At 42.6% G+C, this 24189-nt stretch overlaps 1 protein-coding gene across 1 annotated transcript in view; it reads right to left on the bottom strand.

Moving 5' to 3' along the window:
• Positions 1–22329, bottom strand: part of FOXK1 (forkhead box K1) — a 55586-nt gene extending 33257 nt beyond the window's left edge. Inside the window, exon 1 of the mRNA XM_021549418.3 lies at positions 21947–22329. Within this exon, the coding sequence (XP_021405093.1) occupies positions 21947–22329 (383 nt within the window). The remainder of the gene's footprint in view (positions 1–21946) is intronic.
• Between the last annotated feature and the right edge of the window lie 1860 nt (positions 22330–24189).

Raw genomic sequence — 24189 nt, 5'->3', positions numbered from 1 at the left:
AATTTTGTTTGCTTGTTTTACACAAGACAGATTTTTCCAAAAGTTTCCTGGGTGAGCTCCTCCCACTGACAGCACAGCTCCCATGCTATTAGGCATCCTTCATGTGGTGAACCAGTGACAGTGACCACAAGCATTTCATCTACATAAAGTCTGAAAATAAAGTACTAGGAAACACTAGACTTTACATAAACAGTCACCCTACAGCAGACTTCAGGAAGGATGGTTAGGGCAAAAACCCAACAAAATGACTGCATACCCTGCATGGCTCTATAAAAAGTAGACATTTTCCTCCTCTTCAAAGCACCTTTTACTCACAGATGCAAAGGGAACGGAGATGCATTTGCCAAAACATAGTACCAGGTTCAATAGAAGCTATTACAGTCACTGACTTCTTTGTTAAAGCATCCCGAGTGCTGTTAGCACCAAATGACTTCTGCTAAGATCTGCTGCATGACAGCAAGAAAAGGCTATTTAAAGACTTTAAAAGGAGGCAGGAAACTGTGCTGGATTTATGCTTTTACATTCACACCGAGGAAAACCACAGTGACAAAAGAAGACAAATCATGAGAAGGCCAAGGTGAAACATACATATATATAATATACATATTACATGCATACATAAAACTTGGAATGATATTTATATATATTGTTATATATATATATAATCATAATGTAGTATGTTATGTTATATATAAACATCATTCCAGTTCATCATGCAAAAGGAACAACCAGAAAAGTAAGCTGGAACTACCACACGTGTTGTAATCAGCAAGTTGGTACCATCTTTGTCTACTTTATCTTGCCATAGTTTATGAAATCCTGTTGTTCCTGAATGTTGGGGGTATAACTGCACCAGTAGCATCTGTGGTACAGTGCTGAGATGCAGGTCGAGCAAGAAGCATTGTAGGAGGTGCTCTGTTAAAAATATCACTTTTTACAATTTGAATCAGACGGTACCATAGGCCCCAGGTTTCATTCAAAACCTGCTTAAGCAGGACTGTCTGCAACAGCCCCTTTTCTTTTAAAACATGCAGATACTGTAACCACCCTGCTGACACTCAGGATCTCAAGCTTTCCCTCCATCACCCTGACTTTGTATCAGCATCGGTGGGAGCAGCAGGACCAGGACAGGGATTGTTCACTGTGAGGTGGTCCAACTCTGGACCTCAATTCAGGAAGGACACTGAGAAGGGAAAATATCTGGGGAAGGGTCTGGAGCAGCTGAGGGAGTTGGGGAAGGGGCTCAGAATGGAGAAAAGGAGGCTCAGGGACCTTCTGGCTCTGCACAACTTCTTGACAGGAGGGGACAGCTGCGGGGAGTCGGGCTCTGCTCGCAAGTAACAAACAACAGGATGAGAAGAAATGGCCTCTGGTTGTGCCAAGGGAGGTTTAAACTGAACACTGGGAACCATTTCTTCACCTAAAGGGTTGTCAAGCACTGAACAGGCTGCCCAAGGCAATGGCAGAATCGCTGTCCCAGAGGAATTTAAAGATGAGTGAATATGGCACTTGGGGACATGGAGGGATTTAAAAGACCTATGGAAGTGGCACTTGGGGACATGGTTCAGTGGTGCCGCTGGCAGTGATGGCAGAATGGTTGGACTTGATGATATTGAAGGTCCTTTCCAACCTAAACAATTCTGTGATTCTGTGATGTGAGGGGACAGTAATTCAACTCTTGAGGATGAGGCAGTTATCTCTACAATCAGCAAATACCCTGGATTCAGCAAAAAGGGCCAGCCAGAGCTCTAATCACAACACACATCATGATGATAGAGAACTATGCCATTACTGGCTAAATTTTGACCAAGAATGCCCACAAAAACCCTTGTAAAAGAGAAAAAAAATCCTAAGCAACCCCCACAAAACAGCTGTTTCTCTGTTCCCTGTAATTTCTCTGAAAATCATTAGTTTTGCGCCAATAACACATAGCTCACCCCACAGAACACTACTATTTCCATGCACAAAATTCCAAAATCATGTTGGGTTTCTCAGTACAAGTGAGAATTTGCTGTCAGTCATCTCATGGTCAGGCTATTACCCTTACCAGCTATTTCAAGACACCTGACATAATTCTGTGGAGGGCAAGATGGGTACTTGTCATCCTTTCAGTGAATGTGTACCATAAATACCAACATTTCAGGCTACAATCAATGTGCAGGTGCTGTACAGAACAGCCATCAAAGAAAAGTGCCCAATTACCTCCTGTAACCCATTCTTCTTCATCTTCTGTAACCAGCTAAGCAAAGAACCACAAGCCTGCATCTATGAAAATCCTAAATCCACTCCCTAGTCACAAAATCCTTTGAAGCAGTGTGAAAGGATGTGCCTTGGACAACATAAAAGACTCACTGGGAAAGTTTAAGCACCTGTGCATCAAAAATGAAACTAAATTTGGTTAGAAAAAGATAAGTTTGCTTCACTTAACTAAACATATATCTAAGCCCTGAAGGTTTGCCCACAGAGAGATAAGCAGACTGAGATAAGAATAACTACCTGAGATTCTAATTTCTTCAAAAACAAGACTCTGAGAATTGCTGAGACCTCTGCAACAGCTGAGCTGGGAGTATTTGTTGACCAAGACTTGTTGCTTTGTGATGTTGCACTCTGCCCAGGGACAGCAATGCTTTTCAGAACTTCAGCTTTTCTACAGCACAAAGCCTCACTGCATCACCTAGTACAAAACAAATCACTTCAACTGCAAAATATTAAGAAGGATGTCTCCCATTTCAGTAACTAAAATAACCAAACCAATGATCTCTACCTTCAAAAAATAAACTAAACCTTGCATCCCAAGGGGAATAATCAACACAAGTATTTTGCTCAAAATGTGCATGTTGCCCGAATAAAGCAGTCTGAAGCAGCAAGGTGAGTGAAAGCACAAGTACAAAAACCACCTTTCAATCACAAATGAATTAAAACGAATATTAGTTTGAACAATTGTCATAAAACCATACAATAAGCTCTGAAAGCTGTCTGAGCTGTCATCAGAGATTAGGTACTATTCACCCCTCCTTTGCAATAAAAGAATAATAATAATAATAATAAAATCATCCAACATTTCCTGTTCCACTCCCTACCCTACAATTTTTCCCCTAAATAGCACTTAGTAAGCAATACCAATAAGAAACCAGTTATATCATCCACTTGGGTAGTGCTATCTCCATTTCAAACAAAGAAGTTAATTGCTCTGAGGCTACAGAGAGTTATGGAGGAAAGAAGAGAGATACATTTTATTCCTTTTAGTCTAAATACAAATCACAAAACAAGCATGTGCCTATCACCACGGTAATTTAAGAGTCACTATAATGCTTTTCCTTACACATCTCTATAGGCTGTGGGACACAGGTGGTGTAACTGCCACAGTTTTAAGAGTGATTGGTTCATTTTGGAGATCACTGCAGTCTAAAAGTAAAGGGTTTTCAGGATTTGCTATTTCCCTTTCAACTCTACTACTCTGAGCAGTTTAAGCACAGAAACCCTACTGAAGACATACCCATAAAGTCCTTTATCAAACACAGAGAGAAATACCTCATGGCTGGTAAAATCATTTGCTGTATACATGAAGAGATAAGCAAAGGGTCTGCAAGCAAATGGTGAAGTCCAGAACCCACATTTGTTCTTCCTGTAATGAATCAACTCAATCTGAAGAAAAGCAAGACATGCACTTGGCCAAACAGCAGCAGGATAAGGAAATAAACTGCAGAACTGCCTGCAAAAATGCCTCTGATATTACCCACTATTGTTCAGTGAGAGGAAAAGCTAGAAACATCACTGTTACTCTTTGTAACATAAATGACAGAAAACTAGATTTTAAAAGTACTGAGATCATCTGCAAATAAAGGACTACAGTGATCTCTCCCACTGCTCCAATGAAAGAGCAACCCATTGTAATGTTTGGTCATAATTAATCTGTAAGTCACCATATGAGTTTAGATCTGGAGGACTGTCCCTAACCTCAGAGTTACCCTGAGCTCACAAATCACTTGTCTTGCATGCTTTGTAGCACACTCACTGTATTTAATATATGCTGTCATACTTAACACTGCAGATACACAAAGGAGTTCATCTGTCAGCCAAGACTGAACCAGAACTGCCTGTGTGAATATGTGAGTGAGCTCATGCTTGAAATAATTAGTTCAATTCAAAAGGCAGTGGTCTTACTTCTACTTAATGAATTTAAATTTTTTTCTCTAGGGAACTTATTCCACAAAAAGTTCCAGCAACTATTTCTCTTGCCATGTTCCACCAGATGCACAAGTAGCTGAATATTAGTGTTCTGGGGTTCCTGGCATTACCCATGCCTTAGGTATTGTTCCTGTACTAGAAATAATGTAAATCCAGTTTTAGTAAAGGCAAACTCACACTGAAGTCATCAGGAACTCATCATATCCAATTTGGTGGAATTATTATTGACTACCCTGTAATTCCAGATTACTGGAAGGATTTTCTGTCCTTCCCTGAAATACATTTGAGTTAGCTGGAAATCCTAATCTTTCCTGGACTTGCTGGGATGAGTAACTGGAAACTGGGTAAAATTCTGTGTCGCACGTGGAAGGCTCACTGGTTTTGTCTCCCTTAAAAATAATCTCCCCAAAGATATATTGTGCCACTAAATCCCATGTAGATTTATTTCAACACAACCTAAATCTGCTTCTCTGCTGTAAGAAGCATTTCCTTCACTCCACCACCATTCCTTCTCTTCTGCCATTTCCTCTCAGTACCACCCCTGTGCCAACAGTACCATCCAAACCTCTGCACAGCAAGGCCCCAGGTAGCTGGAATAATTATACATCTCCTTTTTGGTGGGACTAAGTTGCCAGGCAGATCAGATCCCTTAGCCTTCCCTCCAGATGGCATCACCAACACAGAGAAGGTGGAGGGGAAAAATATCAAGTGCAGGGGAAAAATATCAAGCAGAGAAAGGAGATAAGAAGGTACCAGGAAAAATGTTGCAGGTTTGTCTGGACTATAAAAAAGACAGAGCATGTAACCACAGTCTCAGATTTAAGCATCACATGATCCAAAGACTGCATTCTGCTTTCAGAAAACAAACTACAATTCATTCATTTTGAGAAAAGCTCTGGTCTTTATCAGGCAAATCACATCAGCCACATGCTGATACTCTCAGGCTGGAAATTTTCAAAACTTCCTGAATCAGAGATGTCACCCTTTCTTAAAAATTCAGCCTAATTATTTCAAATCCCATGTCACTCAGCTATGTAAAAGGGGACAAAACAAAAACCAAAAATTTTTTCTCCATTCCAACAGGAACATCCCGTGGCCATGTACCCATGGCAATCCTCCTATGGCAACTGGCAGGGCCCTTCTGCAGGAGCTGGAATGGGTTTGTGTTTATCTCAGATGGGATACACAGGCTCTGCATGCTGCAAAATCAATGCTTTTTAGTACCTTTGTGCTTCCTGGGCTTATTCACTGAACAGCCTTGAGAAAGCAAGTGCAGTAAGATGGCTGAACAAGGACAACGCTTCAGGAATATTCAGAATTGCCATTTCTTGATCACAGTCGAGATGTTTTCTTTATGCTCCTTGTTACTGTTTAGCTGAAATTGTATGCACAATAAAGGACTTTTTCCCTTAATGAGAAGGCACCCAGGTTACACTGGGATTTTACTAACAATACAGATCGCCAAGCTTAAAATGAGGTATCCAACACAGCCAGACAAGATTTCAGATGGGCAAAGAGCGTGTGCAGACAAGCGTATCTACTTAAAACAAATACTACCAGCAGCATCAGGCAAAACCACAACTTAAAAAGCACGAAGTAAATTAGCTGTAATGAATGTTTCTATTGAGCACAGTTGCACAGGGCTTCCCTCTATGCCATTTTATCAAGGTTCAAACAAATTGAGAAACACTTCCACACAGAGGCAGATTTTCAAGAAGGCACTTTAGCAACCTCCTTTTGAAGACAGCAAAGTTCACAGCAAAGTTTAGCCAGATTTCTGGGATTCTTCTCCCTGCCAGCAGCGGGCACACACAGATGTACACAGAAAATATCTGTGATCCCTCAGTTCCTGCAGACATCCCCTCACAGCACTGAGAGCAGCACTGCCACTGCCCATCCCAGGAAAAGGCAGCGAGTGAAACTCAGCCAAGCAGGTGGTGGGGGGAAAGGAGCATAAACACCCCCAGGATAAGAAAGGCTAAAAAGAGATCCCAGAAGCCCAACCCAAAGAACTACAAAATGCTGGTTTGGTTCATGTATTATCTTCTTTAAAAGCACATAGAAGAAGAGAAACGTTTTGAGTTTAGGCTCTCAAATGGATGCTAAAAGTAAAACCTTCAGGAGGGTTTGCTCTGTAGATATCATGCTGTGAAACTTCAACAGTCATTTTATTCTACATATCTTTCCCACAATTTCTTATCTTTCTTAGCAATACTTTTAATTGCTGTCAGAGAGCTAATAAAAATAGCTGATAAATTGAGCTAATTTTTCATTCAAGTGAGAACATTGGAGGCTGTTTCACACTGGAGAATTAGCAGTGAAGAATCAAGAGCTGTATTTTTGTATATATGTCTTTATTTTACATTCCTTACATATCTTTATTAATATTCTGATTTCACTCTTAGGAAATTATTTGAGACATCAAGCACAGCTTCACTTTCAGATTCTCCTCTTTGAGTAAAACAGCACAGAAAAGGGAAAAAAAGAGCAAACCAGGTAAGATATTATAGGTGCTACTTTTTCAGTGTAATGAAACACTGCAACAAGGTCAGGGAATAAATTAATGGAGTATCAAAATAGCAGCCCACAGAAGAGTAGGGGAGAAACTGCCAGAACTGCTGAGAAGGGTGTTTCAATCTGCTAATGGAGAGCCAGCAGGAATAGCAGGAGGCTCCCTCTGAAGTTGCCACCCTGCCTGGAGAATTAACATTATCAACAGGTCTTCTCCAGATTGTACTATCCCCAGCTTGGCAGGATGCCTCTTATAATAATCCTGCTCAGTCCAATGCCAAAATAACCCCGACTAGAAGCTGCTCCAGTCTTTTCCAGAGAGCCAACAAAGTGCATGCAAATGGTCAGGAACGTGCATTTTCAAAAATGACCTTTCTGAAAGTTTTTCAGCAGCAGCTATAAGCCAGCCCTAAGTGTTTGTTCATTTATCTTACTGTCCGCAAAAAAAAAGCTGAAGGATATTCTCAAAATACCATCACTATCACCAGTTATTTACAAACTCAATCCACACCTGACTAGGGATTTATTCACTTATCTTTTTAAAACATAAAAAGCCTCAACTACTAAGCTAATATTAAAATTGATCCAAAAAAATCCTGACAATTATTTCCAGACAAATGATAAGCAAGGTGATGTCAGAAACCAAGCCATGGTATAATCAAAAGAATATCATCAGTAGGCTTTTTAACAAACATCATTAAGGTGAAGGGTCTCTGCTGAAGCCCACCACAAAAGTCACCTCTAAAATACTGATGACAACACGCCATGGTTGTTACTGGTGCCCATCCACTGGGCAGAGAGAAACAAAGAGGTGGTGCTGTAATTGTACCTCCCTCAGCTTCACATTTCAAAACATTGCAGTCAGCTTCAAAATATGCCATTCATTCCAAACCAGGAGTGCTGGGCACAGGGCTGGCTATCAGAACACAAATTCCTGCTCCCTTCCCAAGTGCTCCTATTCCTTTGCAACCAGCTCACTGCAGGTCAGCAGCACACAGGGCAGATTTCATGGAGTACAGCCAGCAAAGATCTACCTCAAGTCTGCCAAGGTGCTAAATGCAGGAGCCTTAGGTCTTGCCTACACACACAAAAATTAGATGTGATTTTACATCAATATAAATTAATCTGCATCAATGACATCTACCTTTTGATCAATACTAGGTAGGGGTTTTGTTTGATTATTTTTATTAAAGGCTCCCCAGGGTGAATTTTGGCCCCACTTCCACCACAGCATTACAGAAGTTGCTCTGTTCTGCTGTCTAGTCTTTAATATAAACAACTTCGTGTCTCTGAGCACAGTTAAGTTACAGTGAATTTTTTTCAGTGTGTCATATGGTAAACCACATCTTCACCCAGCACCACACTCTTCCAGACAATTCCACTCTCTCATTTATTCTGCCTTTCAGCTTTTCAACGTTGAAAAGCCCTGCAGTTGCATTCCCAGGGGTGTTAACAGACCTGCAGAGAACATTTAGTAATATGTCCTTAAAGGCTAAAATTAACCATAAAGCTGCTGTTTATTTGGAATCTTGGGAACAGGGAGGTGTTTTATATGTCAGAATGAGTGGCCTGACATCAAAAACCTGATATGAAAGTTTGCCACTGAAGAAGTGGGCTGGCACAAACAGCAGACGAGGCTTTTATTTAAATGAAGTTGGCTGCCAGCACCAGAAAGTTTCACTATCAGCACTGCAGATGCCTGATACCATCTGTAACACACAGCAAGTCTATTATGTTATTTTGTTGTGTGTGTGGTTGTATACATAAAAATAAGGAGAGTTAAGAGACTCTATATAACACACAACACTCTGTGTACCACGGCTGCTCTAATCAGGTATTCCAACCTGTGGAGGTCTAGATCCTATCTTAACCATTTCTGTACCAGCCAAGAAATATTTGATCTTCAGAGAAAACATAAATTACGTGCAACACGTGTGTGTATCTCACTTGTATCGTCAAATCTTAGAAGTGCAAAAATCGCTTTCCACGTTAGGCTGATCAATATGTTAATTTTTTAGTATATTGTCAGCATTATGTTTTATTTTTTTTTCCTAAAATTTGAAAATTATCAGTATCTGTGACTTGAAACTAAATAACCAAAACTTAACATGCTACATATAGACACTCCAAAAGCTAAATAGTTATGTGGTTTGTACATAGCTAAGCGGGGCCAGGAAACAAATTATTTTAGTTCCAGAGAAGGCTTTTTTAATGAACTCAGTCTCTTTTCTACTCTAATATGTTTGTATTTTAATTTATTTTCCTAAATAGTGCTCATTTTCCAATCTTCCATTTTGAACTTTCTTGCATTGCATGTAACAGCATTGTTTTTCAAGGTGTCTTTTTTAAAAGGATCACCACTTAAAACTCCTGTAGGTCACAACCCCTTTAGCGTGTTTCAAATCCTGATTTCTCTCTCTGGAGATCAGCAAGCCTCTGCCACCAAGAGAAAAACAGAGATCCCCTCCTCAAGAGCCATGGGGTGTTTCCAGAAGGCCAAGCTGAAGAGAAAGGAGTGCATCACCTACACACTGCCTTGCTCGAGCACACACAAAGGGAAAAAGGCTGTGCTGCCAGGGATCAGTCCCTTGCCAGAGATTTTGGACAGCAGCCTCTGGGACACACCATGGCCATTGCACCCACACGTGGACAACATCAATAACATCACTATCAGCTGCAAGGAGACACAGATGACCAGTCAGCCACTCCCTCCTCCCAGCCTCCTTTGTGTCAATAAATCTTACCCTGGCTGTTTGAGCAATGTTTAATCATAAACAGTTGGGGACATGCTCCTGAATATAAACAAAGGTGAGTAGGAGAAAAACGGAGAGTGCAGTACTGAAAATCACTCGCCACTTGCTGCTGAGCCAGGTAACAGAGAGCAGAGAAACAAAGAACTCCTGGGGAACAGCACACAAGCACCTGGTGTTCATTTAAAGCAACGACCATGCAACAACATGAAAGTATTCAGGATTGCAGCCACGGAAGGATTTCATGGACTAAATGCATTAACATTCTTGGTTCTCTTAAAAACAAACAAAAAAGAAAAATTAAATTGCTTAGAACACCCACTCAGATGCATGGAAATAAACTACCCTCATTGATCTCATCCCACTGCCATTTACAACAGTCATCTTGATTCCCTTCTGTGTTGCTAATCAAGCTAAAATTAACTCCTCTCCTGCTTACCACACATGCTAGAGCCACAAACATCAATACAGGGGGACAGCAGGATCAATTGTTTTTCTCTACAAGTGCAGCCCACCTTGCTCATGTGGTAAACATGTATTTAGGACTTAAGGGTATCCCTCCAGGGATTTCAACCATTTTTGTCATGAGGCTGTTTAGACCGGGTGAAAGAATAAGTAGCTCTACACTTCAAACACTTCTGAACAACTTCTAGTCATTACTGGCCTCTATGGACTTCCGTAAAATAGGCTGCAAGAAAGTGGGGATTTCAGTCCTGTTCAGCCAGTGTCCATCTTGGAAGAATCAACATCACACTTGTCACTCCTACTCTGACTAAGGGCTAAGATGTGTCTTAAGGCAGTGTCTTCATAAAGCCCTGGAGGACTCTTCATTCCCAGAAGTTTGGGGCTTATTCAGAGGACACAGAGCTTCGTTTATATGGTTGTCACTCTAACAAAACTGTTAAAAATAAATATCATATCCGAGTGTTCAGCTCTAAAGCAGCTTCATTTCAGATCCCAATGCAATGTTTTAAAGGAAAAATGCCAAATCAAAACAAAATCCCAATCCTACCAGAAAACAGCCATTAAAGAAAGCTGAAGTACAGATCAAATTGGCAGAACTATGGAGTGGAGCAGAAGTTTCAAAGAGAAAGGCACTCAATGGAGATAAATACACTTCAAGTGTGTGCTTGACGGCAGCCTAGGTTTTATGGTACTGGAAAAATACAGTGATAAACAAGGTTTGTCCATCCACCCCCATGGTAACTTGCTGCCACTAAGTAAATTCAAGTGCACAATGAAAGGCAACTCTTATGAAACAATGCAGGATGGTATTTAATTCTGAGTTCTGCTCTGGCCACTTCACCCTGCACTGATCTTTCCATAGACATCAAATTCTGCACTGTAAGGCTGCAATGGCAGACACTGCACAGCCTTTGATCAAGGAGCACGTTTTGCTCAGCCCTTGCAAGGGCTCAGAGGCCTGACACGTCTCACCCTCCTGTAGGATTTCTCATTTCCCACTTTCCCCAGTCCTAAGGGAGCACTGCCAAACCACAGCTCCCAATCCCAATGACAACATGTAGCCCCTGGCTGCTTCAAGACTCCTGGACTGTGGCTACTCTGGCAGCCCCAGGTAATGAGTCTGACATTGCTTTCCAGAGATGACACAGAAACCCTCAACACCAGCTGTGGAATACACACACATGTACCCATTTTCTGGTGCAGTGAACCAGAAAAGGCTGCCTAGCCCCCATTCACACTCAATTTTTCCCTGCTCCAAGATAAACCTTAAGATAAGAGTCTAAGTCTGGCTTCCATTCTACCACAGCAGAGACCACAAGAAGTGACTCAGCCTCTGCCACCACCTCTCATTCCTTCCCTGCTTCTGTGAAATTCAAGAGCCCTTCTGAGAGGCTTTCCAAGCCTCTGCTGGTCCCACTGATCTTGGTTAAAATGAAAAAGGTCAATATTAACTATTTTCCTTCTTTGCTCATCTTGGCAGAAACATTGAACTATGTTTCCCCCTCAATCATAAACCACAATTAACACCTACCTCAGTGCCAAAAAAAAGCCCCATCTGCACCCACACTCAGAGGAACTTCCCTATACCAGCCTCTACACAGAGTTCTGTTTTCAATAAGAAATTAAACAGTTCACCAAGAATTAAATATGTACTGACAGTATGGAACTAATTGCAGGGCCACAGTTGGCCTCTACAAGGAGTACTGGTTATTCATTTCCATACCTCACTCAATACCAAGAATTTCAAATCTTTGTTTAACTACCATGGAACTTCCAGCTGGCTGCAGATCCTGCCCCTTTCACCACACAAGTCTGGCCAACTTCAGTTCTACCCCCATTTTCATCCTAACTCCCATTTCCTCGAGAAGACCCTTCCTCATTACTACAAGCATCCAGACTCTTGGGGAATTTTTGTACCCTGGAGAATAAGTGTAAACTAACCATCTGAAAATAGCAGCTCATAAAATCTCCTAATAACCTTTTCAGAGAGAGGCACTTGTTTCTGCATCTATGCTGGATATACTAGAGCAGTTTGATTCTCATGTAAAATCTCATTTACAATGCCATCAACTTCCTTCTAATGGGCCATTCATCATAGTAGGGTTTGCTATCAAGCAGCCAGCCCAATACCTTCAAAGGTCTCACACAAGTCATTTAGCAGACTCACCCTTCCAAAGCCAGGGAGCTACCTATAAACACATTAGGAATGCCTGAGCAAAACAAAATCACCTCAGTAAAGCTCAGGAAAAGAATTCTAATTTCCACATATATATGCCAGAAAAAGCCTGTGTGTGGGATGGTACTAACCTTTGAATTCAATCAGGCTCTCTAAGAGGGCTCTAACACGCAGAGCATGAACTATGATGTATTTTCCTTTGAGGCTGCTTCAGTTCATTTAGAAAGTGATTTGGAAAAGCTAATGTACTATTTATGTACATTATAAAAAATTATCCATATGGAGTTAAAACTTTGCAAAATGTTCACATAAGTCCGTTCCATTCCCTCTGAAGACATTTCACAATCCATTCAATACCCAGTAGAGGAAGCCAGGATTACTGTTTTAAAACAGCTCTGAGGGTAGTTTAAATGTTTTAAAAGCTGACAACTTCTAGACTCAGAGCCAAATAAACATTTGGGGCAACAGAGAGTCTCTTACACAAGTGTCTACAAAGTGACATTCACCTGGATTCTTCCAAATACTGACATTTAAAATAAAGGATAAAAGAGCACAGGCACAGGCATAACCTTCCCTCCTACTAAAAAAGAGAATAATTTTACTATGATTCAGATGATGATGTACTGAACTGGCTTGGGAAAGACCACCTAGCAGGACATAGTTAAGATTGCAAACAATAAAAAACTATCACAAGATTTCTAAGGGATTTTAAATCCTGCCAGTATATATAACTGTGCTAAGGAGTTTAATCCTTGAGAAGAGTTTAACCAACTGAAGTGACAATGACTCTTCCAAAACACAGCACATGTGGAAGTTGTCACCCCAGTGGTTTCATTATTTTTAAATTAGGAAAATTTTAGAGAGTTATATTGTCATATTAATGGCATAGTTTAAGGCTCCCTTTGCTTCAGGAGAATATATAGAATTAGGGAAAGATTTTACTTTAATGAATGTACCTTATGTGCAATATTTATCTGAACTTCATAGTTTGCAGTATCAGCTTTCTGGGGGACAGAATTCTGGCCGTTTTCTGCTACAGGATTTTAATAGGAATTCTCATTCTTGCAACCAAGAACAAAGCAGGAAGAAATTGAGAAGAAACTGTAGTCTCTTGGAGAAGAGGATGCACCCACTTGGTGACAAGAGACTTTAGATTCAGAATAAATATCCACCAAAACAAACTTGTTTCCAAACTTCATCCTGTGGCTGTTTGCAGCAATTTTTACACAATTGTAAACAGATGATGTGCAAGTCTAAACTACTCCATCGTGCCTATTTTCAACAGCCAGTCTGCATACACCTTGTTTATCCAACATACACACAAAAAATGATAGCAATTCTTTTACTGAACCACTAGCCATCAGGAATTTTCTCCTAAGAACTCCTATGCCTGAAGGAAACTTCAGTGCTTGCCTTAATATTCCATAAAGGCATTAGCAGCAAAGCATGTGCCAGCCTTTGACTTCTTTTTTGGTCTTCCTAGGACTAAAACATTAGATGGCTTTTGAGGGAGAGATGGGAAAAGAAGAGCTACAGTAATTATCCAGCTGAATGAACAAGGCAGAAGGAGGCAAAGCCACGCAATTGCCAGGCTTGTTGACAGCCAAAACCACATTATACCAGCCATGAGACAACCAAAAAAAGGAACGAGATCAATAAATAAATAGCAATTGGCACATCTCCCACACCAAGAGCCTACCCTTCCTAGCTTGGGCTACGCCTCAAACTGAATATGAAAACCAAAATAATTTTTGGTCTACCCATCAGGTAGAAACAAAATTTGCTTTCTGTTTCTAGCCCTTTTCTCCTCCCACACAATCAGGATTCCGAGTGTGTACGAGTCCAGAGTTCTTATGCCCTCGAGAGAGGAAAGGCCTGAAGTTGCTCAAGAACAATTCCTTTAGCAAGTGCACAAACTGGCTCTGCAGGGAGTCCAGTCCTGCTTAGACAAACTGTTGGTGGCTTCTGTATGTGGCCTAAAGGGAGATAGAAGATTAAACAGTTTGTGTGGGAAGATTTCCCAAGGCTCTCCTTGAAGTGGCATGAAGCAGAAAAAAGGGGTACAGCTCCAAGGTTGTATTTCAGAGAGAGGGGGAGGGATGTCCTTTTCCACAGTGCTTACAACACCTCTGCAAGGCTTTTTGTCTTCTCATTCTGTCCTAAAAGCTGGAGTGGATTGTGCTTGCACAGGAAAAAAGGCTCTTATGCTAGAAGATTCTTGAAGCATGATAATAAGTGGTAACAATGTGCTTAAAGTTTCTTTCTACTTCTCCTCCTATCCTAATCACACAGCATATATTAACAGAACCAGACAAAGATTGTCCATCTTTGCTCCTTCAGCTAAGGCAGAGCTCCTAATTAACTTCTACATTATTTCTCCCCAACTGTCAAAATGTCCTCAAAGAACATGAAAATTACATATCTGGTACATTTAAAGGAGGGAGGAAAACCACCAAAGTAAATTGCACATGCACAACAAAGGACAACCCAAGAAATTAAACTTGCTTTTAAGTTACTAAAAATAGACAGGATGGGAGGGAAGGGACTATCAATCAAATCTTAGAGTTGCTGAATATTCAAAGAACAGCCTTGTAATAGACTGCTCTCTCAAGATTGCTTGAAATTTTTATGATAAAAAATGCACGAGGACATGAAAAAAGGAGCAGAAGGATAACGAAGAGCAAAATACACATGACAGAAGTGGATACAGAGTATTAATTAGGCCATTAAGATACTTAAATGTTTTACTGTCCAATAAAATATGTATTTCATAAAAATTAAGTGCCACGCAGAAGGAATGCACACATGAATTTACTGAGCTGTTCTGAAGAAACCAAAGATGTGAATTACTAGCAAAAAACATTTGTGTACAAGAGTGAATAGACATCAGTAAAATTGTATTTGTACTATGAAAACAAAGAATATACAATTGGATGGAAATTTTCACTCACATTTACTTAAAGGAGAAATTAATCTGCTCTATAAGCATCTCATCAATCTGCTCTTATGAGGAGCCTGCAGTCAACTGAAATAGGGAGACGTATAAATACTTGAAAAAACAGTTCAGTGATTAATACTGAATTATTGACTGAAGTGGATGCTTTAAGACCAGACAATAATTTGTACTCACAATTAGTCGATTAACTATGTCTGGAAGTACATCAAGATGTCTTTTCATAGCCCACATTCAAGAGACAGAAAAAAATGCTTCAGCTTTTTCATCTTGCAAATTTGTCAAAGGAAAAAAAAAAGTCACTGTAAAAATGACACCTCCACATTTTCCCTGGTTTCAGTGCTGCAGTCAGTTACATCAGGGCCCATCAACCATTTCAGATGCATAAAACAACATTTTAACATAAGTTTACCTGTCAGAAAACAGTGCACAAGCTCAGGGGACTTCTCAGGCATTTACTGCAAAGCGTGTTCAACCGTAAGAGAACAAAGACCTTCACCACTCAATACACTGTGGACTATTCTTTCTTTACAGTGGATATCTCAGTCATGAGTCTTCAACCTCAGGAAACTCCTGGGTGTACGGGGACTGAACCAAAGATAATAAAACAAAGCTGGTGTTGGGCATGGCTACATGTGAGAGAAGCCTCTGTGCTCTGGAGAGCTATTAAGGAAAAGGAAAGGAAAGAATTTGTACTAAAAGCAAATGAGAATTTTTCTCCCTTTTCATTAACATCACCAACTCAAAAGCACATAATCTTTCTTTTCTTAACCACAATTCCACTTGGATTGGAAAGGAAAGCTGTCTCATCCACATGTAACCAGCAGTGAGGTGAAGCTCGGTCCGTGAAGCGTTTCTGGTTACGGAGCCCCTTGGCTCTGATGGCAGAACACCCAGACACTGCTCAGACACTGAGCTAGAAGGAACTCGGAGTAAATCACCACATGCCAGAGGAGCTGATATGGAGCTGAGTGCTAGCAGAGATCCCCCCAGAATAGGAAAGCCAGCTGGAGGGAACTGACAGCTCTCTGAGTGGTTTAACAAGCACCTCACCAGCCTGTGTCCCCTTTGTCACCCAAGGCTGTCACAGAGCAGTCCCCAAACCCTCGCTGGCTCTGCTCTCTGACAACACTGCACAAACTCCTCTCAACAACAGACACTAATTACCACACCTGGGCCAGCAGTAAGCCTTTATTTGCATGGCATAAGTGGCAAATTCAAGTAGTTCCCTATTCTCTACCAACATCCTGTTGCCACATCTACTCCTCCAGGCAACTGCAACACCGAGAGAGAGAATTCGGTGTCCCACAGAACAGCTCTGATGCCAAATGGCCAGTGGAGCAGTTACTGGGAGCTTGCTCACAAAGACAACAGGCACATTAATCTGGCTGTCATTTATACTCTCAGTTATTCAGTGCAAAGCTGCCTATCACGTTTTCTGGAGAAAGAGGGTGAAAAAAAAAAAGCAAACAGCATTATTATGATTTGTTACCAGGACAGATGCTCTGCTGTGAGTACGCTCACACAGCTGGCACCAAAATAACTAGGATATGAATTACTACAGATTTCATCATTTTTATTCCTCATTTACAGAAAAGCAAAAACTTTCACACTCATTCATCCTCTAGATTTATATGAAAACAAAACAGTACCCACAGGAAGGAATCCACAGTCACCTAAGGATACATGCCATGATTAAGAGTTTGCTAGCACAAAGAAGTTACACCAGCACAACTTGAATCCACATTTATGACTTTATAGGTGAGACTCCACACAAAACTGTACAAGACAAGTGTGGCATGTTTTCCTTAGATTAATCTTTCCATAATCAACACATCAGGTAAGCTGAACCAAGCCTGGTTTAAAAGAATCCATAAGGACATACAGTGAGTTTTGCATAACCTTAGTTTATATTCACAACCTGACTTACAGCACAGCTATTTTTGAATCAACAAATTGAGCAGCAGTTTCACATGAGAGAAACTTTCCCTTAAACGTTTAATATAACTCATGACAAATTGAGCTGCTTAGCCAAAAATTATTACTTGACATGAATTCTGTAATTAAAATCAGGTAATCCTTTATCACATCTTGCTGTGCAACAAAAAACCTGTTCTCAAAGACAGTCTTTGAAATTAAGTAAGAGCATGAAAAATACAAGATGAAGCACTAAGAAAGCAAATCTTTAAAGGGTTTCTAGCAAGAGTAAAACCACCATCCACAAGCTGTAGCACAGCAAACAACGTATTTCAAACAAAGAACAAAAAAAATATTGTTGCAAATGCAGGTAATGCAGTATTTAAAAAGAAAAACTACCTAAGGAGTTACCAGAGACAACATACATATGCAGCATTTCAGAAACAACTAGTTCTGCAGCTGTGGTTCTGTGGTCAAAGCATTTCCTTGGTGTGAGTACACAGGGTGTGCAGCTGCCCCAGCTGTAAGGACACTGTCCCTTGTACCCCTGTGATGGCATCACTCCAACCACAAGAACGGAGTTTGAGTGGTTGGTGAGGTCACCAAAACACTGCAGTGCATTGTGCATCTCCATTTTCCTAGAATATGGCATTTTTTAAAACTTGAATTAGTGCCTGGATTTTCTGGCTAGCAGACTGTACAGCCATGTCCCTCAGAAATTGGATATAGTTCTCAATTTTCTGGCTGCTGAGACACCCTCACTAACCAAACACCGAAGGGAACTTGTGTACTCACAATATGGAAAGATTAATGCATGTGTAAAATTCTGCAGGATCAGCAGCTTGGTGTGTGGTCAGAGTATTGGACTATTTATTTTTGTCAAGTTTATTGAGCACCTAGAAAAATCCCATTACAAATAAAGCAGCATGCTCTTAATAAAACTTGACATGCATGGTAAGTTTTCAATTTATAACGGGGCTTAGATACATAATGTTTTTATTTTAACTCTGTGTTTTAATTTGATTTCCTACATCCACGTAGTTACTTCCCTTGAATTTATTCTCGAACTAAGAAAGCTCCTCCATTTATTTCCTAAATGCTAAAAGAACTACAGGTTTAAAAACTTGTTTTTATGCTTAGAAACCTCATACTGAAAGAACTCATTTACACTGAAAAACACCAACTTCAGGCTCCATTAATTATGCTACTGCAAAAATTCTAAATGTTCACAGCAGCAATAAGCAAATATCCCATGAAACATTCCCAGACAAGCATCATTTTCCAATCTATTGAGCTCACAGTTCAAAAAGCTCAAGTGCTATTATCAGGCTATGCTCAAGCAACACTTGCAGGTTTAGTCAATAGAACTTTTGTATTTAGGAGCATCTGAAGACCTGACTCACAGCTACTTAAAATTCAGGTTAGCAAGTTAAACTTTCATCTGATACAGTTCCTTCTGTTCTGGGGGACAAAATAAATAAATAACTAAACAGATACTTATTTTAGTTACTGAAGTGCCTAACTTGTTATTGCCAATTATTTTTAAAACTGAGTCAATTTTGAACAAAGAAACAGTTAATAATTCATCATTAACCTGATCCTGTAAACACCTGATTACACCATAAATTTGAAGAAATTACTGTCCTCAACAGGAAAAAAATACTCCAATTAATGGTTCCTGCTCTATCTTACACTTTTGCTGGTATCAAGAGTTTTTAAAATCTAGTGCATATTCTCCTGGTAGTTTTGAGTTTCCTCTCTTTCTTATAGAAAAATACCCAGAGAGTTATCTACAGATTTCCAGCTCCCACAAGCACAGCTAAAAAAACATCACAAGCTATAAAAAGTGTTTCTAGCAAATCCTTAATTTGATTTGAAGCACGTATTTTTGATGCAAGTACTTCCATAATTTCATCTTGATTTATATTTGTAATGTCTGCTGTAGTGTGGCACTTATTAATTAAACTGATTAAGGATCTTCAGCTGTACCATAGGCTCTCCACTCTTCCACCCACTTTGTCCCTAACTGTCATTAACCTCTAGGAAATGTCCTCTTTGTTGGTTATTACTGTTTAATTATACTGTATAGTTATGTCATCACATCTGTGAAATACAACCTCCCATAACAACACAGCTGTGGAATATGATACTCCTGCCCAGCAGTAAAATCCTGGTTACAGCAGAGAATCCACACACACCACGCTGATGGAGGAAGTGATACAGAGCTTTTCAAAAGCCCTTGGTTTTGAGTAGGGCTGTTGAGACAGGAGGTTAAGTACAGCCTTCAGAGAGGTCTCAAACTCCCCCTCTTTCCTCCCTTCCCACCCCTCCTGACGAGATCTTCCATACATCAGGAATTACTTCTAAACTTAGAAATCTTAGAAAAGAGAAGTTTTACACAGAAACAGTAAAGTGAGAAGGAACCTCAGAAAACAGAATTTATGAGCTCATCATCTATTTTTTTACTAACAATATGAACTACAACTGAAAGACACTTTTTCCTGGAACCCTCTGCTTCCATTCATGATCTCATGATGCACAAGCATTTCCTCTGCTTGTAAAGTAAGAGCACCAGTGACTGCAGTGGTCCAAAGAAAACAGCTCTTTGCACATTTCTGCCATCCTTTACAGGTGTGGGGGAGGACAACCAGTCAAACAACTGGCTTTTAGAATATTACCAGCAAAAACTGCCCATATCACAAGGACCTCCCTCTAAAACATTGTCTGGAATGATCACTAATTGCTGAAATTTAACATGAACTCTACATTCTCTGGTACATGGAAAAGGTGTGGCTGTATCAAACACGGCAGGAGTGTTACCATAATATGCAGAAAACATTGTGTAAAATTTGTGTACTACAACCTGTTCTCACTTTGTCCTCCTTCTGACAACATTAGCTGGCTGTAAGCACACAGGCTTCTCTACAGGAAAGAAATAGCACTTTATGTTTACTGGGGAGAGATTTTTTTGTGTGTGGAGAGGGTGACTGGGAGAGAATTGCCTGATTTTTCAAGAGTGGAGATAATGAGATAACAACAGACGGTTTCAAGCCTCAATCAAGTCTCTGTACGCCAAGCTTCAACAAGATCTTCTTTTTCCTGGTCTGAGTTACAAACCCTTGACTGGCCAGTAAGGAGTTGTTTACCTGATAGAAGCAAGGGGGCAAATTCCTTTAGATTGATGCAAAACATTTTCCTACTCTGGAAGTCAGAAAGGGAGGAGTACCAAGTTTATTTATGTAGCTCAACCAGCAGCCAAGTTATGAGGATGCCTTATTGTGTAGAGTTCAGAAGTGTACATTAAACTCCTCCCTTTAAAGCAATGCAGCAGGAAAGTTGCTGTTCCCACTCCAGGAGTCAGGAGCAAAGGGGAGAGAAACAAACAGCAAGGTTGCTGTTTGACATAGTTTTCTGTCACAATGCTTATTATTAACCAAGTGAAGAAACAGAATGACAGGGAACAGAGAGCTTGCACAGATACCAGAGCCAGAGGGAATGACAACAGAAGTGCCCAGGGCATCGGGTGGTCTTGTTTTACAAAGCCAGATTAATTAACCAGCCACTAAAGGACATCTCTTTTAGAAAATGAAACACGTTAGAAACCAAAACGCCTCAGAGAGTGAGCAGCTAGGGAGCTATAACTAAATTACTAAGTACAAAATGAAGCAGCCTGCAGAGGAAATGAGTAATTAAAAAACCCTCCCCTGAGCGACAGGCTGGCGAGAGAGGGATAACTCCAGGACCCTGTTGCTGGAGGTAAACAGCACCAAAGCCAAAACGTGACAGATGAAAACAGATGTTTTATACAAACAACAACTCCCCAATCCCTGCCTTTACAGCACACTCGGGGATGGCATTAGGCACAGTCAGTCTGGAACAACCTGAGGAGATGCACACAGGAATTACATCACCCACCACTATCACGCTGCTGCCCTGGGGTGAAGCACTGCAGTCGCTGGACAGTACTCAGCAGCTATAAACAATGTTTTCAGAGGAAGAAATAGATCAACCTCGTTCTTCTTTCTGCAAGAGAGTTTGACAGAGCACAGACCCTGGTAGCACAGCAAATCCCTCTCCTCTTCCATAAGGAAGCAAAGACACCCCTGGGCACCTGCTGTCCTGGTGAGCAGCATCACTCCCAGCCTGACCTGATTCCTTTTTTTCTGCTGCTCCACAAAGACACCAAGAACAACACCTAACTTGCCAACCCTTAAGTAAGTAATTCTGGCAATGTGGTTTCCAACTTTTTCCACTAGATCTTTTCCAAGGAAGACAAGCCTTGGGTGTAGCAAGTTTTAGCCCACTGAGAGTCCTTCCTTCTTCTCTTTCTGAAACCCTTAAAAGCCACTAGTTGAACATGAGTCTGTCTACAGGCAAGCATGGAGGATGATGATGACCATGGGGGACACCCTGCAGTGGGGAGTTTACACTTCTTCATGCTTTTTCCCCAGGCATGGCTCTCTCAGAGGGAGCAGCCCTAGTCCCAATGAACATCATCCTCTTTCTCAGCCACAGACGGCAGCAAGGCTGGGAAGGTGAGAACATCCCATGGTGATGCTGAGAACCTCATCAGGCAGATGTCCCTCAACACAACCTCAAGCTCTCCACTAGGTGAGTGTTCCTCACCCACTGTGACCAACTTCAAGTGAGGGGACCTTCACTGTCCCCTAAGGCTCTCTGTGAGCAGGGGGATGCACCATCGCTATCTCAAGAAGCAGATATATTCAGAAGCAGACCCTCACCATCCCCTGAGACCCCTGACCCCTGTTTCCATCAGCTGTGGCCCCTCACCATCACCTCAGGCCCTTCTCCTGGCAGAGACACATCCCCTGCACGGGACACGGTGGGGCGAGGGACCCCTCAGCGTCCCCTCCTCGGAGGAGCCCCCGCTCCGCCCGGCCCCACGTCCCCTCCCCGGGACAGGGGGTCCCTCTCCAGCCCCGCGGAGCGGGCCGGGCCCCGCCGCCCCCGGCCCCCGGCACTCACTGCGGCGGCAGCTGCAGGGCCGGGCCGCCGCGGCGCTGGAAGGCGCCGTCCACGAAGACGCCGTTCTTGCCGAGGCAGCGCAGGTAGAAGTGCGGCTCCTGGAAGCTGAGCTGCAGGTGCCGCCGCGAGATGAAGCTGGAGTGCCCCATGTTGACGTCCACCGAGCCCTGCGAGGAGTTGCGGCCTATGGTGACGGCCGGCTGCCGCATGAGGAACTCGAACTCGCGGCCCTGCAGCCGCGCCAGCACCGGCCCGGTGCAGGCGGCGGGCGGCGCGGCCGGGGGCGGCGGCCCGGGAGGGGGCGCGGCGGCGGGGCTGCAGGGCGCCGAGCGCAGCGCCAGCAGAGCCCGCGCCCCGCTACTGTCCTCCCCGACTTCGGCCATGTTCCCCGGCAGCGAGCGAGCCAGCGTGCCGGCCTCCGGGGCGGGGCCGGCGGGGCGGGGATGGCGGGGACGCGGGGCGGGGCGGGAGCCGCGCCGGCCGCCGCCTCCCCCGGCAGCTCCGCCGGGTGCGGCCGCCCCGCCGCGGTGCGGGGCGCGGGGCGGGGCGGCAACGGCGGGCGCGCGGCGCCGCCTGCGGGCCAGGGCGGGCAGCGCGCTCGGGCAGGTGTGAGGGAGCGGCCGCGGCCGCGCCATGCCGGCGGTTAAACCGCTCCGGGCCGCCGCAAATCTGCCGGCGCCGGGTCCTGTGGGCACGGGAAGGTCCGTGCACGGCACGGGTCTGGTCACTGCCGTGGGCTCGCTTCAGCGGCCTCTTGGTGCCTCTCCATGGAAGCACAGGATGGGCTGGAGGGATTTAAAGATCACCCAGTTCCACTATGCCAGGCTGCTCCAAGCCCTGTCCAGCCTGGTCTTGGACACTTCCAGGGATGGGCAGCCACAGCTTCTCTGGGCATCCTGTGCCAGGGCCTCCCCACCCTCAAAGGGAAGAATTTCCTCCCAATAGTTCACATGAATTTCCACTCTTTCATTTTGAACCCATTACTCCTTGTCCTATCACTGCAGTTCCTACCAAGAAGTTCTCTCCAAATCACGTCATAACGCCCTGTGCTGGAGAGATGCCCCGAGCCCAAACCAGCCTGCTCCAGGTTTTCTGTGGGGTAAGGGCACATACAGCCTCTGGCTGGTCTCTGACATGAGCTGGGTTCAGTGGTCTTCTGCTGCCTCTCTAGGGAATCATGGAATTTTGGCTTGGAAGAGACACTAAAACTCATGTGGTTCCACACCCCTGCCATGGGTACCGACACCTTCCACTAGACCAGGTTGCTCCTAGCCCCATCCAACCTGGCATTGGACACTTCCTTAATGACGACCCTGGGCTGTTTGCTGAGGCTTGCTGAAAGGGGAGATTCATCCCACATCCACAAAGATGTGAGGGTTAAAGCACCTTAATGGCCTTTTGAAGAGTTATTATATATATATATAATAAATATACATATATATAAATATTTATACACTCATCTGTGAATATATATAATCATATAGTGTTTCTATATAGATTTGTACTCATACAGTTTTTCATTATAAGGGACTGTGTAGGTTGTTTAGCTTGCATTACAGCATTTCTTGAAATTACTTTTTATATTTCGGTTTGATTATGTATTATATTTCTATCTATATTTATATTAATGATAAAGGTCATGTGCTGTGTCACAACAGCATATATTTGGCTCGTGTAGCCTGTGCTATACATACATATCCATATATACATATATCCAGATTAAACAAAAAATGTTTCTGTATAGGCGAACTGGTGATACTTTGCAGAATCCTGAGTAGTTAAATAATCAAAAAATAATGAATTTGAGAATGTGGGAGAGGGAGCAGCTGTAGTTTTGTATTGCTTCAGCTTGTGTGGGGAATGTGTCAGCTCATAGCAAGGCTGCTCAACAGTTTTGAGGAGACAGGGAAAAAAAATCCCATAACTGGTCAAAAGTGCAGAGCAAATTTCAGCTATGAAAACTGTAATTAAATGAGCTGGAATCGGTCCAGGACCACAAGGTTAACATCCCTCTTCCTGGAACATCTTCCCTGAGATGTTTAATGACTGCTGAGCAGTCGGGACCTGCGTTAGACATCTCACCCGAGACACCGTCTTCAGTGAGTGCTCTTTGCCTCTGCAGTTCAATACCAACCGAGAGGAGAGAAAAGCACAAAGCACCAGTGCCACTTCCTCCACACCAGTGGCAGCTCTGCAGCGAGACTCAGCCAGGCAGGGCACAGCAAAGGGTTGCAGGAGAAGGA

Source organism: Lonchura striata, chromosome 16 (genome assembly GCF_046129695.1).
Source record: "Lonchura striata isolate bLonStr1 chromosome 16, bLonStr1.mat, whole genome shotgun sequence".
Taxonomy (NCBI): domain Eukaryota; kingdom Metazoa; phylum Chordata; class Aves; order Passeriformes; family Estrildidae; genus Lonchura; species Lonchura striata.
Note: the sequence above shows the minus strand (reverse complement) of the source record. Positions and strands in the feature narration are given on the sequence as shown.